This window comes from Carcharhinus amblyrhynchos, chromosome 12 (assembly GCF_965287045.1).
Source record: "Carcharhinus amblyrhynchos chromosome 12, sCarAmb.v2.hapA, whole genome shotgun sequence".
NCBI lineage: Eukaryota > Metazoa > Chordata > Chondrichthyes > Carcharhiniformes > Carcharhinidae > Carcharhinus > Carcharhinus amblyrhynchos.
Genome location: NC_137335.1, coordinates 88,426,708 through 88,448,019, shown reverse-complemented (window position 1 = coordinate 88,448,019; position 21,312 = coordinate 88,426,708). Strand labels below are relative to the sequence as shown.

The 21,312-nt window shown below is 49.1% G+C and overlaps 1 protein-coding gene across 2 annotated transcripts; it reads left to right on the top strand.

Annotated features, from left to right (window-relative positions):
• Window positions 1-6,746: 6,746 nt before the first annotated feature.
• Window positions 6,747-12,151, top strand: LOC145350665 (uncharacterized). Of its 2 annotated transcripts, none has more exons than XM_080199883.1 (2): window positions 6,747-7,005; window positions 10,285-12,151. In XM_080199883.1, exon 2 carries the CDS (start codon window positions 10,296-10,298, stop codon window positions 11,205-11,207), a length of 912 nt encoding a protein of 303 aa, XP_080056009.1. In that variant the 5' UTR covers window positions 6,747-7,005; window positions 10,285-10,295; the 3' UTR covers window positions 11,208-12,151. The 2 variants fall into 2 exon arrangements, with proteins under 2 accessions (XP_080056009.1, XP_080056008.1); XM_080199882.1 differs by having other exon boundaries at window positions 6,749-6,952.
• The last annotated feature ends 9,161 nt before the right edge of the window (window positions 12,152-21,312 follow it).

Genomic DNA, 21,312 nt, shown 5'->3' with positions numbered 1-21,312 from the left:
TGTTAAATAAACCTGTTGGACTTTAACCTGGTGTTGTGAGACTTTTCCCTCGGCAGTGCACAGACTGCAGAGATTCGAGTGAGAAGTCGAACTGACAAAACAGTCGGGATTTACAACAGTTTTCCCGCAAATTCAGCACTTTTGGGAGAATCGCTCCCATTAATACAAAAAAACTCTCCTGAATCCTCGTCAAGAAATCCGCCCCCTCCAAACCATCGATACAATAAATACCCTAATTTATGTTGGGAAAGTAGAAATCCCCTAGTATAATTACCTGATTATTACTCTCACGCACCTCTGTGAACTGCCGATATATTTGCTCCTCTATTTCCTGCTGACACTCCCAGTAATGTGACTTCCCCCTCAACATTCATAACTTCTACCCACAAAGCCTTGTTTGAAATTCCTTCCAAGATTCCATGTCTCCTTATTGTATAAATGACTCCTTATTTCACAATGCAACATCACCTCACTTCTTACACCCTCCTCTGTCACGCCAATGGATCTCACACCCTGGAATGTTGAGTCCCACCCTTCCCTCGAACATGTTTCTGTGATAGCAACAACACCACACTTCCATTTGTCAATACACAGCTTTAATTCTTACCTATTATGCTCCTAGCATTAAATCATGTTGCAGCTGTATAAAAGATTGGTTAGGCCGCATTTGGAGTATTGCCTGCAGTTCTGGTCACCACACTCCCAGAAGGACATGGTAGCTTTGGAGAGAGTGCAGAGAAGGTTCCCCAGGAAGTTGCCTGGTCTCGAGGGTGTTGGCCATGAGGAGAGGTTGGATAAACCAGGATTGTTTTACTGGAAAGACAGAGGCTGAGGGCAGACCTGACAGAGGTCTACAAAGTGATGAGAGGCACAGACAGGGTGGATAATCAGAGGCTTTTTCCCAGGGTGGAAGTTCAAATACAAGTGACGATGTGGAGTTGCCTGCGTTAGCCTGGGGTGGGCGCAGTAAGAAATCTCATAACACCAGGTTAAAACCCAACAGGTTTATTTGGTAGCATGAGCTTTTGGAGTACTGCCCCTTCATCAGATGAGTCACCCAATAAAGGGGCAGTGCTTCTAAAGAAGGCAAATGGTATGTTGTGAGTGGATTTGAGTAGAGGGATAGGGATGTCCTGCTGCAATTATATAGAGCATTGGTGAGGCCACACCTGGAGTATTGGGGGCAGTTTTGGTCTCCTTATCTGAGGAAGGATGTCCTTGCTATAGAGGGAGCACAGCGAGGGTTTACCAGGCTGATTCCTGGGGTGGCAGGTCTGTCATATGAGGAGAGACTGAGTGGGTTAGGATTATATTCACTGGAGTTTAGGAGAGTGAGAGGGGATCTGATAGAAACTTATAAAATTCTAACAGGGTTAGACAGGGTAGATTCAGAAAGAACGTTCCCAATGGTGGGGAGAGTCCAGAACGAGGGGTCAGAGTTTGAGGATAAGGGGGAAACTGAGAAATGCCTTCACCCAGAGGATGGTGAATGTGTGGAATTCACTCCCACAGAAAGTAGTTGAGGCCAAAACATTTTCTGATTTTGAGAAGAACTTAGCTATAGTTCTTGGGGCTAAAGGGATCGAGGGATATGGGTGGGTGGGGGTGGGTGGGGGTGCGGTGGGGGGGGGGGGGGTGCAGTGGTGGGGGGGAGGAATCAGGATACTGAATTTGATGATCAACCATGATTAAAATGATTGGTGGAGCAGGCTCAAAGTGCCAAATGGCTTCCTCCTGCTTAAGAACATAAGAAATAGGAGCAGGAGTAGGCCATCTAGCCCTTCGAGCCTGCCCCGCCATTCAATAAGATCATGGCTGATCTGTCGTGGCTCAGTTCCACATTCCCACCCTCTCCCCATAACCCTTAATCCCCTCTCTTATCAAAAACCCATCAACCCGCGTCTTAAAAATATTTAGCGAGGCAGCCTCCACCACTTCAACGGGCAGAGAATTCCAGAGATTCACCACCCTTTGAGTGAAGAAGTTCCTCCTCAACTCCGTTCTAAACCGCTCCCCCCCCTTATCTTGAGGCTGTGCCCTCTAGTCCTGCTGTCCATTCTAAGCGGGAAGAATCTCTCTACCTCTACCCTATCCATCCCCTTCATTATCTTATACGTCTCTATAAGATCCCCCCTCATCCTTCTAAACTCCAACGAGTACAGACCTAGTCTATTTAGTCTCTCTTCATAGTCCAACCCCCTCATCTCCGGCATTAGCCTAGTGAACCTCCTCTGCACTCCCTCCAAGGCCAAAATATCCTTGCGCAAGTGCGGCGACCAAAACTGCACACAGTACTCCAGCTGCAGCCTCACCAGTGCCCTGTACAGCTGCAGCAAGACCTCCCTGCTTTTATATTCAATCCCCCTCGCTATAAAGGCCAGCATCCCATTTGCCTTCTTGATCACCTGCTGCACCTGCAGACTGGGTTTTTGCGACTCATGCACAAGGACCCCCAGGTCCCTCTGCACCGTAGCATGCTGCAGCTTTTCACCCTTTAAATAGAACATAGAACATTACAGCGCAGAACAGGCCCTTCGGCCCACGATGTTGCACCAACCAATTAAAAAGCAATGACCTTCTAACCTAAACCAATCCCTTTCCATCCATAAACCTATCCACGGATCTCTTAAACACCCCCAAACTAGGCGCATTTACAACTGCAGCAGGCAGGGCATTCCAATCCCTCACCACCCTCTGGGTAAAGAACCTACCCCTGACATCCGTCCTATAACTACCACCCCTTAATTTAAAGCTATGCCCCCTCGTGCTAGCTTTCTCCATCCGAGGAAAAAGGCTATCACTGTCCACCCTGTCTAAACCTCTAATCATCTTATATGTTTCAATAAGGTCCCCTCGCAGCCGCCTTCTTTCTAACGAAAACAACCCCAAATCCCTCAGTCTCTCCTCATAGGACCTCCCCTCCATACCAGGCAACATCCTGGTAAACCTCCTCTGCACCCTCTCCAAAGCCTCCACATCCTTCCTATAATGTGGGGACCAGAACTGCACACAATACTCCAAGTGCGGCTGCACCAGAGTTGTGTACAGTTGCAACATGACGCTGCGACTCCTAAATTCAATCCCCCTACCAATAAATGCCAAGACACCGTATGCCTTCCTAACAACCCTATCTACTTGATTCCCAACTTTCAGGGATCTATGTACATATACACCTAGATCCCTCTGTACATCCACACTATTCAAAGTCCTACCGTTAGCCCTATACTCTACACATCTGTTATTCCTGCCAAAGTGAATTACCTCACACTTTTCCACATTAAACTCCCTCCTACTATTATTTCTGCCAAAGTGGATAACCTCACACTTGCTAACATTATGCTCCATCTGCCAGGTCCTCGCCCACTCGCTCAGCCTATCCAGATCCCTCTACAGATTTTCCACACCCTCCGCACAATTTGCTTTTCCACTCATCTTTGTGTCATCAACAAATTTCATCACCCTACACTCAGCCCCCTCCTCCAGATCATCTATATAAATGGTAAATAGCTGAGGCCCCAGCACCGATCCCTGCGGCACTCCACTAGTCACCAACCGCCAATCAGAATAGCACCCATTGATACCAACTTTCTGCTTCCTATTAAACAACTAATCCTCTATCCACGCTAACACCTTACCCCCAACTCCATGCCCCCTAACCTTCTGAAACAACCTTTTGTGCGGCATCTTATCAAACGTCTTCTGAAAATCGAGAAACACCACATCCACCGGTTCCCCTCCGTCCACCTCACTAGTCACATCCTCATCGAATTCCAATAAATTCGTCAGACACGACTTCCCCTTAACGAATCCGTGCTGCGTCTGCTCTATCAAACAATTCTCCTCAAGGTGACTCGCTATTTCTTCTTTGATGACGGATTCCAGCATTTTTCCTACAACAGACGTTAAACTAACCGGCCTATAATTCCCTGCCTTTTGCCTGCTACCCTTTTTAAACAGCGGCGTAACGTTAGCCGTTTTCCAATCTTCCGGCACTTCCCCGGAATCCAGCGAAGTTTGGTAAATAATCACTAAGGCATCTACTATCACCTCTGCCATTTCCTTCAGAACCCTGGGATACATTCCATCCGGTCCTGGGGACTTGTCCACCATCAGTCCCGCTAGTCTATCAAGCACTACCTCTCCAGTGACAGTAATCGCATTCAGGCCCTCAACTCCTACCATCCTTCTATCTTTAATATCCGGCAAACTATTCGCGTTCTCCTCCATGAAGACTGAGGGAAAAAACTTATTTAAGGCCTCAGCCATTTCCTCATCTCCCACCACTAAATCCCCCCTGCTTCTAGTTTCTATGTTTGTATGAGTTATCTAAGAGGGACTGAGTGAATAGATTGGCAGCACAGGCAGGAAGCAAGCAATGGCAGGCGTTTAAGGAGGTAAATCACGACTCACAGCAAAAATATATCCCCAGTCAGGAGGACAGATTGTGAGAGGAATAAACCAACCAAGGCTTTCCAAGGAAGCTATAGAGAGTATGAAATTGAAAGAAAAAAGCATATAAGGAGGATCAAATCAGTGATCGCCCCAAAGACGGGAATGAATTCAGAATCCAGTAAAGGAGGATGAGAAAAATAATAAAGGGAGAGAAAATAAACAGCGAGGGATATAAAAACTGACAATAAGATCTTCTTTAAATACATACAAAGGAAGAGTGAGATTAAAGTGAACATGAAAATGGATCTGGAGAGAGAGTTATGGGGAACAAGGAAATGGCAGAGGAGTTAAACAGATAGTTTGCATCAGTTTTTATAGTGGGAAGTACTTTGAACATTGCATTAATACTAAAGAATACGGGGAGTGGGGGAAGAATTAGACACCATCTCTATCACTAGGGTAGTAATATTCAACAAGCTACTGGGGCTAAAGACAGGTAAGTTCCCTGGACCTGATGGCTTGCATCCTAGGATTCAAAAAGAATTCTATTACAGAAAGGATATTATTAAACTGGAAAGAATGCAGAAAAGATTTACTAGGATTCTACTGGGACTTGATGGTTTGAGTTATAAGGAGAGGCTGGATAGACTGGGACTTTTTTCTCTGGAGTGTAGGAGGCTGAGGGGTGATCTTATAGAGATCTATAAAATAATGAGGGGCACAGATCAGCTAGATAGTCAATATCTTTTCCCAAAGGTAGTGGAACCTAAAATTAGAGAGCTTAGCTTTAAGGTGAGAAATGAGAGACACAAAAGGGCCAAAAGGAGCAATTTTTCACACAGAGGGTGGTGAGTGTCTGGAACAAACTGCCAGAGGCAGTAGTAGAGGAGGGTAGAATTTTGTCTTTTAAAAAGCGTTAGATAATTACATGGATAAGATGGGTAAAGAGGGATATGGACCAAACACAGGCAAGTGGGATTAGCTTGGGGGTTTAAAAAAAAGGGCAGCATGGACAAGTTGGGCCGAAGGGCCTGTTTCCATGGCTGTAAACCTGTACGCTCAATGATTCAGCAGACACAGAGATAGTCTGTGTATTAGATGTAATTTCCCAAAATCCTTGAATTCTAGATTCTGGAGGATTGGAAAACCGCCAGTGTGACAACCCTATTCAGAAAGGGATGGAGGTATAAAGCAGGTAATTTTAGGCTGATTAGCCTAATATCTATTGTTGGAAAAACACTGGAATCAATTATTAATAGAACATAGAACACTACAGCACAAACAGGCCCTTCGGCCCACAAGTTGCGCTGATCATATCCCTACCTACCAGGCCTATCTATAACCCCCAATCCCATTAAATCCCATGCACTCATCCAGAAGTCTCTTAAAGGACGCTATCAAATTTGCCTCCACCACTGACGGCAGCCGATTCCACTCACTCACCACCCTCTGAGTAGAAAACTTACCCCTGACATCTCCTCTGTACCTACTCCCCAGCACCTTAAACCCTGTGTCCTCTCGTAGCAACCATTTCAGCCCTGGGAAATAGCCTCCGAGAATCCACCCTATCTATACCTCTCAACATCTTATAAACCTCTATCAGGCCGCCTCTCAATCTTCGTCTCTCCAGGGAGAAGAGTCCCAGCTCCCTCAACCTATCCTCATAAGGCATGCCTCCCAATCCAGGCAACATCCTTGTAAATCTCCTCTGCACCCTCTCAATAGCTTCCGTGCATTCTGATGCATTGTCAGATTGGGACATCTCTGCAGAGCAGTGCCCGACCGCTCTGATGCTGGGCGTGTTTAGCCCATCCCCCCTCTTCCCCCCCCCTCCGATGCTGATGTGGAACTCCTAAATCTCCAAATAAGGGAGTGGGAGTGTGCGGATTGTGATGTGGAGCACACCTGAGAGACTGGTGGGAATCATTCCGGTATTCCCGCTGATATGACTCTGAGCCATCCACACCTTGCCGCTGCTGCCGGCGAGAACGGAGAATTTGGCACTCAGCCAAACCTCCATTCACTTCAGCGGGACTGGAGAATCCCACTGCTGTGATTGGCTGGAAAACTGTGCCCTGAGTATTTTTCTGTGCAAATTCCACCCAATATTTCCGAGTTAAAGCCTGTGATCGCCTCGCTGTTCCCCAGACTGGACTCTCAGCTCCCCTTTCATGGCCTGTCCTCATTTTCCAGTGAAAGCTCTTGGATATCACTGGAACATGGAGACCAGGAGGCACTGGAACTGACTCGGAGAGTTTCACTGGCTCACCTCCTAACCAGAGGCAGGCCAGCCCACCTCCCAGAGTGAGCATCGATATCAAACACTGCAGCATGATTCCCACTCCATGATTTCCCAGAGAAATCCACACCAGGATTTGAATTCCTCCCTGTGTTGACAAGGATCAGTAAAGCCAGGAGGACAGGAAGAGCAAATTGTATTTAAGGCTGATCATGTTCACCAGAGTTTGGAGGCAAAGATTGTGTTCATTCCATTGCAGCTCCTTTCCTGTGTGGATTTAGGATTGTCTGCGAGGGTCAGAGCGGCTTTTAACTGGAGTTTGTAAGTTTCTTCATTGACAGAGGGGCAGTTAGAACTGGAAGAGTGTGTGGCAGGTCGGCAGATCCGTGTCTAACTAGCACAGCTAGAGTCCGAGTCATAGGCTCATAATCCCACCTTGGAAACAGACCCTTAGGCCCAACTTGTCCATGCTGCCCCCTTTTTTAACACTAAGCTTGTGCCAACAGCCTGTGTTTGGCCCATTTCTCTCTATTGTTTGGGAGACACTATTATTAACAGATTTATTCCAGATAGGTTTGTGGCTGGGGCAGATGTCTGGGTCACAGCTCATTCTGCAGCTTTACTCTTTATAAATAGTGAGTTTGATCCAGTCAGTGCCGGGGGGGACAGTCAGATTGGCACTTTCTGAACTTGGTGGAACTCAGGTTCCCGCTTTCTCCAATCCTGTTGGTGCTCTCAGTGTCACCTCAATGCCAGGCAGCCAGCAGGTAGGATCTGGCAGAGGGTTAGGGGAGGAGGGGTGAGGGGGTGGGGAGAGGGTATGGAGAGAGTGGGAGTGATAGGGAGGGGGTGGGGAGAGAGAGTGAGGGGGTGGGGAGAGGGTGAGGGGATGGAGACAGGGTAGGGAGACGGTGGTGACATGGTGGAGGGGGGTGGGGAGAAGATGGCGAGAGGTTGGGAGTCACGGGGAGAGAGTGGGGAGAGGGTGGGGGATGGGGAGGGAGGGAGTGAGGGGGTGGGGAGAGGGTGGGGGATGGGGAGGGAGTGAGGGGGTGGGGGATGGGGAGGGCATGAGGCTGTGGGGAGGGGGTGTGGGGGGGGCTGTGAGGAGGGGTTGAGGGGTGTGGGAATAGGGTGGGGGGTGTGGGGTGGGGGTGTGTGGGGGTGTGTGGGGAGGGGGTGGGGGTGTGTGCGGAGGGGTGTGTGGGGAGGGGGAGGGGGAGGGGGTGTGTGGGGAGGGGGAGGGTGTGTGGGGAGGGGGGAGGGGGGTGTGGGGAGGGGTTGAGGGGTGTGTGGGGAGGGGGAGGGGGAGGGGGTGTGTGGGGAGGGGGAGGGGTGTGTGGGGAGGGGGAGGGGGGTGTGGGGAGGGGTTGAGGGGTGTGTGGGGAGGGGGAGGGGGTGGGGGGTGTGTGGGGAGGGGGTGAGGGGTGTGTGGGGGGAGGGGGTGAGGGTGGGGGGTGTGGGGGGAGGGGGTGGGGGGTGTGTGGGGAGGGGTTGAGGGGAGGGGGAGGGGGTGGGGGGGATGTGTGGGGAGGGGTTGAGGGGAGGGGGAGGGGGTGGGGGGGATGTGTGGGGAGGGGGTGGGGGGGATGTGTGGGGAGGGGTTGAGGGGAGGGGGAGGGGGTGGGGGGGATGTGTGGGGAGGGGGTGGGGGGATGTGTGGGGAGGGGGTGGGGGGGATGTGTGGGGAGGGGTTGAGGGGTGTGTAGAGGGGTGTGTGGGGAGGGGGAGGGGTTGAGGGGGGTGTGTGGGGAGGGGTTGAGGGGAGGGGGAGGGGGTGGGGGGTGTGTGGGGAGGGGTGAGGGAGGGGAGGGGGTGGGGGGTGTGTGGGGAGGGGTTGAGGGGGGTGTGTGGGGAGGGGGAGGGGGGGGTGTGGGGAGGGGGAGGGGGAGGGGGTGGGGGGTGTGTGGGGAGGGGGAGGGGGTGGGGGGGTGTGTGGGGAGGGGTTGAGGGGAGGGGGTGGGACGTGTGTGGGTAGGGGTAGGGGGAGGGGGAGGGGGTGGGGGGTGTGTGGGGAGGGGTTGAGGGGTGTGTGGGGGGGGGTGGGGGGGGTGGGCGGGTGGGGGGGTGGGGGGGTGTGGGGAGGGGTTGAGGGGAGGGGGAGGGGGTGGGGGGATGTGTGGGGAGGGGGTAGGGGGGTGTGTGGGGAGGGGTTGAGGGGTGTGTAGAGGGGTGTGTGGGGAGGGGGAGGGGTTGAGGGGGGTGTGTGGGAGGGGGAGGGGGTGGGGGGGTGTGTGGGGAGGGGCTGAGGGGGGTGTGTGGGGAGGGGGAGGGGGAGGGGGTGGGGGGGTGTGTGGGGAGGGGGTGGGGGGGTGTGTGGGGAGGGGCTGAGGGGGTGTGTGGGGAGGGGGAGGGGGTGGGGGGGGTGTGGGGAGGGGGAGGGGTGGGGGGGTGTGTGGGGAGGGGGAGGGGGTGGGGGGGTGTGTGGGGAGGGGAGGGGGTGGGGGGGTGTGTGGGGAGGGGTTGAGGGGAGGGGGAGGGGGTGGGGGGGGTGTGGGGAGGGGGTGGGGGGGGTGTGGGGAGGGGGTGGGGGGGGTGTGGGGAGGGGTTGAGGGGGGTGTGGGGAGGGGGTGGGGGGGTGTGGGGAGGGGTTGAGGGGGTGTGTGGGGAGGGGGAGGGGGTGGGGGGGTGTGTGGGGAGGGGTTGAGGGGAGGGGGTGGGGGGGGTGTGGGGAGGGGTTGAGGGGTGTGGGAGGACGGTGGGGGGAGGGGGGTGGGGGGTGGGGAGGGGGGGTGATGAAGGGAATGTGGTGGGTTGTTCATATTCACGAATTGCAAAGTGCCACGTTAAGGACTGGTAATAAAATGGAGGCTGGAGGATTTTGAGAGCCGTAACCAGTGAGTGTGGTCCGGGGGGGGTTTCTACTGGGTGACAGTGATGCTCCTTAAGGGCCACAGCTCTCTGGAGATTCAGACATTAGAATAAAGAATAATTTCAAACTTTTCAAAAGCTATGAAGTGGGGAAATGTGCTAAAGAGTGTGGGTGAGACCAGCCAACTCACACAGGAGCTGACGAGCTAGCAAAATGGGAAGATTTAATTCAATCTGGGAAGTGTGAACGAGTGCATTTAATGTCATATTTCCATGTTTCAATCCACACCTTCAGCTCATCTGTCTTCCCTACAATACTCCCGGCATTGAAATAGACACACCTCAAACCTTCCTTTTGTGATGTTGCCTGAACCAAACTGTCTTTTTACCCCCGCCCCACTATCTGCTCTGGCACTCTGGTTCCCACCTCCCTGCAAATCTAGTTTAAACTCTCCCCAATGACACTAGCAAACCTCCCTGCGAGTATACTGGTCCCCTTGTAGCTTAGGTACAGGAGGCAGAATGGGAGAAAGTATAGACGTCATGGATCCATTCCAAAGGGAACGCAGGGAGATGGGAGCTGGGGATTTGGGTGCATCAGTCTGGAGGGAACTGCATTTACTGTGAGAGGGAAAGGCCTTTGTAATTAGACACATTGAGTAACGCAGGGAGAGTTAGGCTGAACCTTGCGAAAGCAAGGTGTTTAATTTGTTACAGGATACTTTGAAAGTGTCCTTGAGGAGATTTGCCAGAATGATTCCTGGGATGGGGGGGCTTTCCATGGCAAGATTAGCTTGGAGAAGAGGATGTTTAGTGATTTTCCTGCTCTGTTTCCACTGCAGAGACTTTCAGCATGTCCGCAAAACAGTTCCACCCCCAACTCCCCGACAATCAGCAGATTTCAGAATGTTTTGATTTGATGGTGCAGTCCCAGGTTAAATGGGAGAAGTTTGTGCTGCCAGCAATTGAATCTGTCGCTATTTTAAGTGGCTTGGTTTACCAGGCTTCCAAAATGAAGGACATTAAACTAAGCAGCGCAAACACAGGATCCCAACGCCCACAATCATTGTACAGCTGGTTGATGAAGGTTTGCAACAAAACCGAAAACGTATTCCGAGAAAAGATAAACCATCTGAGAGCAATTCAGTGTGGTGGTGACGTCATTGTTGAAAATCTGACCGGAATGGGTGAAGGATCAGTTCAGAAGAAAGACTTCCCACAGCTGTTGGACAAGATTAAGATAGAGGCAGATCAGTGTCAACAAAGTGCAGAATGTGTGGTCAATGGGCTGTCCGATCTGGCTGACCTTGTCAGTGAGCTGCTGAATATATGTGAGGCGTCTCAGACCGCCAGCCAGGAGGAAGTGAACGAAATAAGGAAAACCTTGAAGGAAAACAAAGAAAGCTATGAGTTGGTGAAGGCGAAGAAGGAAAATTTATACAAAGATTGGGAAGAGATTTCCCATAAACGTGAGAAAATCTCCACAGAATTGGCTAATATCAAATCCAGTGCTTTTATTGATGAGCTTTGTGTGGAAGCAGTGAAACAACTCATCCCAAAAATTGTGAATCTAATGACCAACCCAGGACAGCTGTCAATGGACCTGCTGGAAGGGCTAAAATTCCTGGTCAACCTGGGGGCGGAACTCATCAGCAAAGACCCCAAAGAAAGAGCTGAAATCAGTGAAATCCTCCAGAAGGTGAAAGAAAGAGCGGCCGAGAAGATCCAGAAAGTTCAAGATGAGTTGGGAGAAATCAAATTGTGATTACGACAAAACGTTTGAGAAGATGAAAAACTTGAGTAAAGAAGGTGAGATTTTACTGGAAAAGATAAAGAATAATCAGACAGAGGAGAACAAAATCAGTACAAGTCTAGAGCTGATGACCAAAGGGCTACTGGCACTTGAGAGCATCAAAACCAGCTGGTCAGATGTGATCAACTTCATTCGAATGATACCCTGGATAACTGGGGAGTGTGGGAAGGTATTTGAAAGCTTTGAAGCTGTGGGCGATGGAGACAGACAGGATGCTGCAGGGATAACAGCGAGCAATCAGTACCAAGTGCCCCAGGCCAAGAGCATCCTCAACATCATTGGTGACGTGTTAAAAACCTATGTGGAGATTTACGAGAAATATCTTGAGGTTCCACTGAGAGACATGGGCTCATTGTTGGCTGGACAGGGGTCGCCGGAATACAGGTTTAATCAGATCCAGAAAAAATGTAACGCAGCAAGAAATGTGATACACAAGAAGGCCACTGAGAATCAAAAATCATTTGTAAAGTGTAGTGCTGAAGCCATTGAAAAACTCAGAGCTCCGGAATCCAGGAAGTGAAACAAAGAAACAACAGGGGCCGTTTGCCCCTCGAGCCTGTCCTGCAATCAGTCCAATCACAGCTGATCTTCTACTTTAGCTGCAGTATCAATCCCAGACTTAAATACCTTCAACACGGGAGCATCCATTACCCTCTGGAACAGAGAATTCCAAACATTCACAACCCGTCCAGGGAAGGACTTTCTCCTGGTTTTAATCCTAAATGACCAACCCTGAGCCAATGTTCCCCTCATACCTATGCACCTGATTTGGACTCTAACATGATGTCCTACAGTTGAATCCCTGATTAAGAACAGAAGAAATAGGAGCAGGAGTAGGCCATCTAGCCCTTCGAACCTGCCCCGCCATTCAATAAGATCATGGCTGATCTGAAGTGGATCAGCTCCACATTCCCGCCCTCTCCCCATAACCCTTAATTCCCTTGTCTATCAAAAACCTATCTACCCGCGTCTTAAATATATTTAGTGAGGTAGCCTCCACCACTTCAACGGGCAGAGAATTCCAGAGATTCACCACCCTTTGAGTGAAGAAGTTCCTCCTCAACTCCGTTCTAAACTGCACCCCCCCCCTTATCTTGAGGCTGTGCCCTCTAGTCCTGCTGTCCTTTCTGAGTGGGAAGAATCTCTCTACCTCTACCCTATCCATCCCTTTCATTATCTTATACGTCCCTATAAGATCCCCCCTCGTCCTCCTAAACTCCAACGAGTACAGACCCAGTCTATTTAGCCTCTCTTCATAGTCCAACCCCCTCATCTCTGGTATCAGCCTAGTGAACCTCCTCCGCACTCCCTCCAAGGCCAATATATCCTTTTGCAAATAAGGGGATCAAAATTGCACACAGTACTCCAGCTGTGGCCTCACCAGTACCCTGTACAGTTGCAGCAAGACCTCCCTACTTTTATATTCTATCCCCCTCGCTATAAAGGCCAACATCCCATTTGCCTTCTTGATCACCTGCTGCACCTGCAGACTGGGTTTTTGCGACTCGTGCGCAAGGACCCCCAGGTCCCTCTGCACCGTAGCATGCTGCAGCTTTTCACCCTTTAAATAGTAATCCCTCCTACTATTATTCCTGCCAATGTGGATAACCTCACACTTGCTAACATTGTACTCCATCTGCCAGATCCTCGCCCACTCGCTCAGCCTATCCAGATCTATTAAGCTTACTATCCAGATGCTTTAATGGTGAGATTATTGCACAATACTAAGTCTAAACTGGCATAATCCACCAGTGTATTTGAGGAAATGTTGACTTGGTGAAATCCAGCAATGAGTCTGGAAACCAAAAGAGAAAATGCTGGAAAATCTCAGCAGGTCTGGCAGCACCTGTGAGGAGAGTTTGGAGAACTCTTTGAATTAATGATTCTGGAAGATATAACCAGATAAATATCTTCCAGTTGATTTGTGCTTGCTTATCCTGTAACATTTAAACCTATATTTAAACTCTGAAATGAAATAAAGGATGTGTTATTCCCAGTTAAAGGCTGTTTTGTGTCACTGAGTCTCTGACTTCCTCCCAGACTCTGTAATATTTTAACAGTGAGAATGTAAGAAGCAGGAGCAGACAGAGGACATTCTGCCCATCGAGCCTACTCCATCACTCAGCAAGATCAGGAACCTGAGGGCAAATCAGAGCGGGAAACAGGAGAAAGATTGCTCCATTCTTTTAAACTGTTTTTCTTTTCAGTCAATGTTCAAAGATATGTAAATGCAAGGAGCATAGTAACTAAAACCGGTGGGCTGCCAGCACAGCTATTTAAATCATCGGGTAAATCGATTTAATGAACCACGTGCCCAACTTTACCACCAAATCCCACTTTACCGTCTCCTGGTCCATTCCAGATCCGCGCTGTAAGCGACCTGCTAAATAAATCCAAAGCTGATTTTTATTTTGCAGGGGAACCTCCTGAGCGGGTTCAGAGCCAGCACAGCCCACTGACCCAGATCATCCCCGGGGGGGGGGTGCTCACTGACCCAGATCATCCCCGGGGGAGGGGAAGAGGAGGCGGGTCAGATGTATCTGGCGGGGGGAGGGGGAGGTGAGAGGGCTGATTGATCGTTGTCTGGTGATGGGCGGGAGCCCCGATCACTCACCGATGGCGTGGGGGACTGGGTGGATCTCTGTTGGGGGGGGGGGCGCGGCGGGGGGGGGGGGTCTGCTGCCACTCTGCGGGTGATCCCTTCTCTCCACCGGAGGAACGAATCCCTCCTCCCGGAGTGGCCACGTATCCACTCCCCACCGATTGCCCACAGAGTGGCAGCAAACCCCCTGCCCCTCCCCCACCACCATCAATGAGCGACTGGGCCTTCCCCCCACCACCAGACAACGATCAGCCCTGTCAACCCCACCCCCCCCCCCACCTTCCCCACCCCGGGAATGATCTGACCTGCCTCCCTCCCTCCTCTCCCCTCAGAGGATGATCTGGGTCAGAGAGTGCCCTCCCCCGGGGATGAACTATGTCAGAGAGCACCCCCGCCCCCCCCCGGGGGTGGTCTGGGTCAGAGAGCTGCTCTCTCTGCTTTTTTTCCCTCCCACCCGGGCTCGCTGTTTCAGATGTTTTTGGAACTGCGCAGTTCCGCGCTCCGATCGTTCCGGCAGTGCTAAGCCCCACCCACAGTGCGAATAGGACCGGAGCCGGCACAAAGTGCATGGGCGTGCTGGAACCAGGATTCCGGGCTCGGATCCGTATTATGCCCAGATCCGGCTCTTACACTCCACATGGTAAAATCGGACCCTGTGATATCGATTGGGAAACAGTGTGACGGGCACAGAGGGTACAACATTACTGAACACATCTCACAAGAACCTTTCCATCCAACGTATCACAAGCTGAGTGAGGGGGGGGGTTCAATTCTAGAGTTAGTTTTAGGGAATGAAGCTGGACAAGTGGATGGTTGAGCAATGGGCAACTATTTCAGAGATAACCACCAGAATCGCGTCTGAGTGAGCATCATTATAGAACAGGGCAAAGATAGAACACAGTTAACAGTGTGTGGTGACAGGTCCAATGGGATGAAGGAATATAATGTTAAGGGTAAGACTCTTAGCAGTGTGGAAGATCAGAAGGATCTTGGGGTCCGGGTTCATAGGACGCTCAAATCAGCTTTGCAGGTGGGAGATGTGGTCAAGAAGGCGTATGGTGTACTGGCCTTCATCAATCGAGGGATTGAGTTTAGGAGTCAGGAGATAATGCTGCAACTTTGGAGTACTGTGCACAGTTCTGGCCAGCTCATTACAGGAGGGATGTGGAAGCTATTGAGAGGGTGCAGAGGAGATTTACAAGGATGTTGCCTGGATTGGGTGGCATGCCTTATGAAGATAGGTCTTTTCTCCCTGGAGAGACGAAGTACGAGGGGTGACCTGATAGAGGTTTATTAGATGTTGCGAGGTATAGATAGAGTGGATTCTCGGAGGCTATTTCCCAGGGCTGAAACGGTCACTACGAAAGGACACAGGTTTAAGGTGCTGGGGAGTAAGTGCTGAGGAGATGTCAGGGGTAAGTTTTTCACTCAGAGGGTGGTGAGTGAGTGGAATCGGCTGCCGTCGGTGGGGGAGACTGATTCGATAGGGTCTTTTAAGAACCTTCTGGATGAGTACATGGGATTTAATAGGATTGAGGGTTACAGGTAAGCCTAGTAGGTAGGGATATGATCGGCGCAACTTGTGGGCTGAAGGGCCTGTTTGTGCTGTAGTTTTTCTATGTTGTAAACATTCTAAACTGGAGCCAGACAAATTTATCAAAGCTAAGATGAGCTGGCAAGAGTGGACTGGATACGGTTATTAGAAGAAAAAGCAGGGGGAGGCATTCCAAGAAAAAATTCGACAGGCCCAGGACTAACATGTCCCTGCAAAGAAAACGGGAGGGATTGCCAAATCCAGAGCTCCCAGTTATCCAGAAGCACACAGCACGAAACAAAGTTAATAAGAAAGTTAATGACAGTCACATAAAAATTTAATGTAAAAAGTTTAGAGGAGTACAGAAAGCACAGGGGTGAAATAAAAATAAGAATTAGGAAAACCAAGAGAAGGTATGGATAAATAGTGGCAGAAAATCTTAACCCATTTTACCTATACATTAGAAGTGAGAGAATAATCAAGGAAAAGGTGGAGCCTATCAGAGATGTAGAGAGTAACTTGTGGGTTGAATCAGAAGATGTGGAGAGAATTCTCAGTGAGAACGTTGACTCTGTCTTCCCAAAAGAGAGGGAAGAGTCCAACATCCCAGTTAAAGGAGTGTGAAATATGAGATATAATAAGCATAGTGAGAGAGGGAGTACTGGAGGAACTGGCAATCTTAAAGGTGGATAAATCATCATAGAAACATAGAACAGTACAGCACAGTACAGGCCCTTCAGCCCTCAATGTTGTGCTGAGCTATGTCCAATCCCAAGATCAAGCTATCCCACTCCCTATCATTCTGGAGTGCTCCATGTGCCTATCCAATAACCACTTGAAAGTGTCCGACTCCACTATCACAGCAGGCAGTGCATTCCACACCCCAACCACTCTCTGGGTAAAGAATCTACCTCGGACATCCCTCCTATATCTCCCACCATGAACCTTATAGTTATGCCCCCAAGTAACAGCTACATCCACCCGAGGAAATAGTCTCTGAACGTCCACTCTATCTATCCCCCTCATCATCTTATAAACCTCTATTAAGTCGCCTCTCATCCTCCTCCACTCTAAAGAGAAAAGCCCCACTTCCCTCAACCTTTCCTCATAAGACCCACCCTCCAAACCAGGCAGCATCCTGGTAAACCTCCTCTGCACTCTCTCCAATGCTTCCACATCCTTCTTATAGTGAGGTGACCAGAACTGCACACAATATTCCAAATGTGGTCTCACCAAGTCCAGTATTGTTGCGGCATAACCCCACGGCTCTTAAACTCAAACCCCCTGTTAATAAACGCTAACACACTATAAGCCTCCTTCACAGCTCTATCCACTTGAGTGGCAACCTTCAGAGACCTGTGGCTATGAACCCCAAATCTCTCTGTTCCTCCACATTTCTCAGAATCCTGCCATTGACCCTGTAATCCGCATTCAAGTTTGTCCTACCAAAATGAATCACCTCGCACTTATCAGGGTTAAACTCCATTGGCCACTTTTCTGCCCAGCTCTGCATCCTATCAATGTCTCTTTGCAGCCTACAACAGCCCTCCACCTCATCCACTACTCCACCAATCTTGGTGTCATCAGCAAATTTACTGACCCACCCTTCAGCCCCCTCTTCCAAGTCATTGATAAAAATCACAAACAGCAGAGGACCCAGCACTGATCCCTGTGGAACACCGCTGGTAACTGGCCTCCAGTCTGAAAATTTTCCCTCCACCACCACCCTCTGTCTTCTATGAGACAGCCAGTTAGTGATCCAATCGGCCAAATTTCCCTCTATCCCACATCTCCTTACCTTCTTCATGAGCCTATCATGGGGAACCTTATCAAATGCCTTACTAAAATCCATGTATACGACATCAACTGCTCTACCTTCATCCACACACTATCAGGACCAGATAGATTGCATCCTAGGCTGTTGAAGGAAACCGGGGAGGAAATAATGAATGCTCTGGGGATCATTTTCCAATCTTCACGAGATGCAGGTGAGGTTTCAGAGGATTGACGATCTTCAAAAGTTGTACTGTTATTTAAAATTGGTGCGAGTGACAGGCCAGAAAACTACAGGCCGATCAGTCTGACTTCACTGGTGGAAAAATTATAGAAAGACAGACAGGATAAGGCCCAGACTGATCAGGGATAGTCATCCTGATTTTATTAGAGGAAGATTGTACCTTACCAGCATAATAGAATTTTCCTAAGGCAGTAACAAGGAGGATCGATGAGGGCAGTGAGATAAATGTTGTCTACATGAATTTCAGTAAGACAACTGACAAGATCCCAAATGGCAGACTGGTCAGGACACCGGCAGGAACCTGATAATTATGCAAAACCCCTTTTAAAATGTAAGTAACAAGCTTGGGACCCCATGCAATGCCCTCCCGCAATGTACTGGCCCCCATTAGCAGGAACTCCACCAGGTGGGCTTCAGTGCAGCAAGGACCTGGCAAGTTGGACCACTGGAGGAGAGGGGTGGGGGCTGGGGGGGGGGTCAAAGAAGTAAGTGTGCCCATGTGCCGCTCTGCTGCTACCAGGCTGCAGGGTGAGGGTCCCCCAGGGAACCTGGAAGTTGGTGGGAGGAAGCTGTGGACAAGATCTTGACCTTGGAACTCTCCCCAAGAATGAAGGTCTCATAGCTGCATTGCTCCTTCTAACCTTGGGAAACCTGAAGATTACTTTTGACATGATGCTTTCAGGCAGCTTTCTGATCCAAATCTTTGTTCGTCTCTGTGTACTGTGAAAACTTTGAAGTGGTCTGTCATCTCTATACCTCCTGGACACCTGGCAGCCTCCAACTCACAGCAGCTCTCCATTCAGCAGAACGGATTCCTCTTTCTCTCTCTCAGAAGCTGTGAGAAGCTCCCTTGAAGTCCTCTTTCCCACAGGAGAAGTCATCTTCCCGATGCGGGATTCCCTTCTCCACAGCTGCTCACTCTAGCCCCATTCTTTTAACACACCATTTTTATGAAGTCTCTGAGCTTTCCTGCGGAATCTCAAACCCTTTGAAAACTTTTGTAAATGTTTGAAGCCACTTGAAATCTGGGAAGATTACCCCCAATGCACCTGTACGCTCTGTAGATACTTCCGTTAATTTCCTAGACTGTAACCCATCTCCGCGTTTAGTCCCATTTGTTTCCCCAGTAATTTTTCTCTCATGATCATTATTCCATTTAACCCTCCCCCACCCCACCTTCCCCACCTCCTTTTTGCCCCTTGATTATTTCACATTTTTGGAATGTTATTGGAATCTTCCACCATGAAGACTGATGCAAAGTATTTTTTAAACTCCTTGGTCATTTCCTTGTTCCCAATCGTTATTTCCCCAGTCTCTTTGTCCAACAGCCCCATGTTCACCTTGAGCTCTCCCTCCCTTTTTAGAACAAAGAACAAAGAAAATTCCAGCACAGGAACAGGCCCTTCGGCCCTCCAAACCTGCACTCACCATGCTGCCTGTCTGAACTAAAACCCTCTACCCTTCCGGGGACCATACCCCTCTATTCCCATCCTATTCATGGATTTGTCAAGATGCCCCTTAAAACTCACTACCCGTATCCGCTTCCACTCCCTCCCCCAGCAGTGAGTTCCAGGCACCCAGCACCCTCTGTGTAAAAATCCGGCCTTGTATATCTCCTTTAAACTTTGCCCCTTACACTTTAAACTCGTGCCCCCTAGTAATTGATTCTTCCACCCTGGGAAAAAGCTTCTGACTATCCAATTTAGACAATTAAAGAAGATTTTCATACCCATCTTTATATTATTTGCTACTTTACCCTCATAATTTACCTTCTCATTCTTTATTTTGTGTCATCTTATATTGATTTTTAAAATTTCCTCACTCCTTTGGTTTGCCAGTAATCTTTGCCACACTGTAAATTTTCTCTTTCAGTTTAATAACATCCTTAACTTATTTGGTTGACTATGGTTGATTTATCTCTTTTCTAGTTTTTTTTCTTCCTTGCTGGGATATATATTTGTTGTGAGTCATGAACTATTTTCATAAACATCTGCCATTACTAATCGACCGTCTTTTCTGCTAAACTCCATTCCCAGGTCCACTCCATTCTCATTCCTCCTTATTTAAGTTTCTGACCCAAGCCTCTCACCCTCAAACTGAATGTGAAACTCTCCCATGTTCTGGTCACTGTTTCCTAGTGGATCTTCTAGTCTGAGATTGTTTATTAAACCTGCTGATTACACATGACCAGATGTTGACTAGCCTGATCCCTAGTTGGATCCACAATATATTGTTCTGGGAAACAGTGGCGAATACACTTATGAGGTCTTCCTCATGGCTACTACTGATAATTTGATTTTCTCAATCAGAGTACCAGGCATAACTAAACATTAAGTTTCAACCAGGTGAAGCTGACATGGGGTTACTTGCATGTCAAACAACATTAGCAGCAAGTAATGGGCAAAGGTAAGTGATTCCATAACCAATGGATCAGGTTAAAGCTCTGCATTCTTGACACATCCAATTGTGAATGATGGTGGACAACCCAATGGAAGAGGAGGTTCCATAAATATCCTCATTCTCAATGATGGAGGAGCCCAGCACATCAGTGCAAAAGATAAGGCTGAAGAATTTGCAGCAATCTTCAGTCAGAGCTGCTGAATGGATGATCCACTGTGGTCTCCTCCAGTGGTCCCCAACATCTGTCTCCAGCCAATTCAATTCACTCTACATGATACGGCTGAAGAAACTGCATTCTGCAAAGGATGTGAACCCTGACAGTATTCCAGAATTAAGCCGTTCCTTTACTGTCACCTGTCAAAATCCTGGAATGCCCTCCTGAACGGAACTGTGGATGTACTTACACCTCAGAGACGGTAGTAGTTCAAGAGGCAGCTCCCACCACCTTCTCAAGGGCAATTAGAGATGGGTGATAAATGCTGACCAACCAGTCACACCCGTCCCATAAATAAATTTTAAAAAACCTCCATCAGCTCCAGATACTCTGGCCAGGATTTTACTGTCCCACTCACTACAGGAATTGTACTGGTCAGGACACAGGTCCATTGACCTCGAGCAGGATTTCCTGGCCTTGGGGTGAGCGCAGCTGGAATATCCCGCCCTCTGAGTTCCTCTCTATTTCCCACTTCTCGCGTAGCCTCCCAGGTTTAATCGCTTCACCATAGATGGCCTTATCTGTCAATGTCTAACGTCCATGATATAGGAATCCTGGGAATGGGAATGGTGTAATGAAATGATTCAAGCCCAGAGTTACCTGATTTCTTTGAAGTTGGATTTAATATTCAAGAGTCTTAAAGGCCCTTCATAATTGTATTTAAACAGTTATCACTCCCCCCTACCAGTTCCCAGTCCAATTGTTATCTTAATACAACACACAGCAGCTCAATTCTTATTCCTTTGTAAATTGTGTAAATGCGGTTTATCTACAGTACAATATTATTGGTATTACACTGATATTTTCACTATGGTTACAGCTGTAGTCTGCTAACTGACATGGTCTTTTTTTCTCCTCAGATTTATCTTCTAATTTTCTTCCTCAAGCCCCAATTCCATTTGCTGCTGTCATGGAGATTCCAGTCTGTGTTACATTGCGGTTTGCTCAGTGTTTGCTCCTCCAGCACTATGGCCAGCTGTCTGTCTGTGTCCACAGTGTGAGACAGTGATACCTATCACTGCTCTGGCCATCTCGGTCCTCAGGCAGTGTTCTCAGAAGTTTGTACCATCAGGTGTCTCCAAACATCCATCATTGAAACCCAAGTGGACCATCTCCGCCTCATCCTGTTCAACTCAGAACCCCGCTGGGATGAGCTCATTCAGTGCGTCTCGGGGGGGGGGTGGGGAACCTTGCACCTCCTCAGGGATGCTATTCTCAGCACTTACCTCTACTGATTCTACTTTGTACCATGACAAAATTGTTGATTCCAGGGCTGTATTGTGCATTCAC

Coding starts and splice junctions, on each gene's coding strand:
- LOC145350665 (XM_080199883.1), top strand. CDS start 10,296: ATGTCCGCAAAACAGTTCCACCCCCAACTCCCCGACAATCAGCAGATT.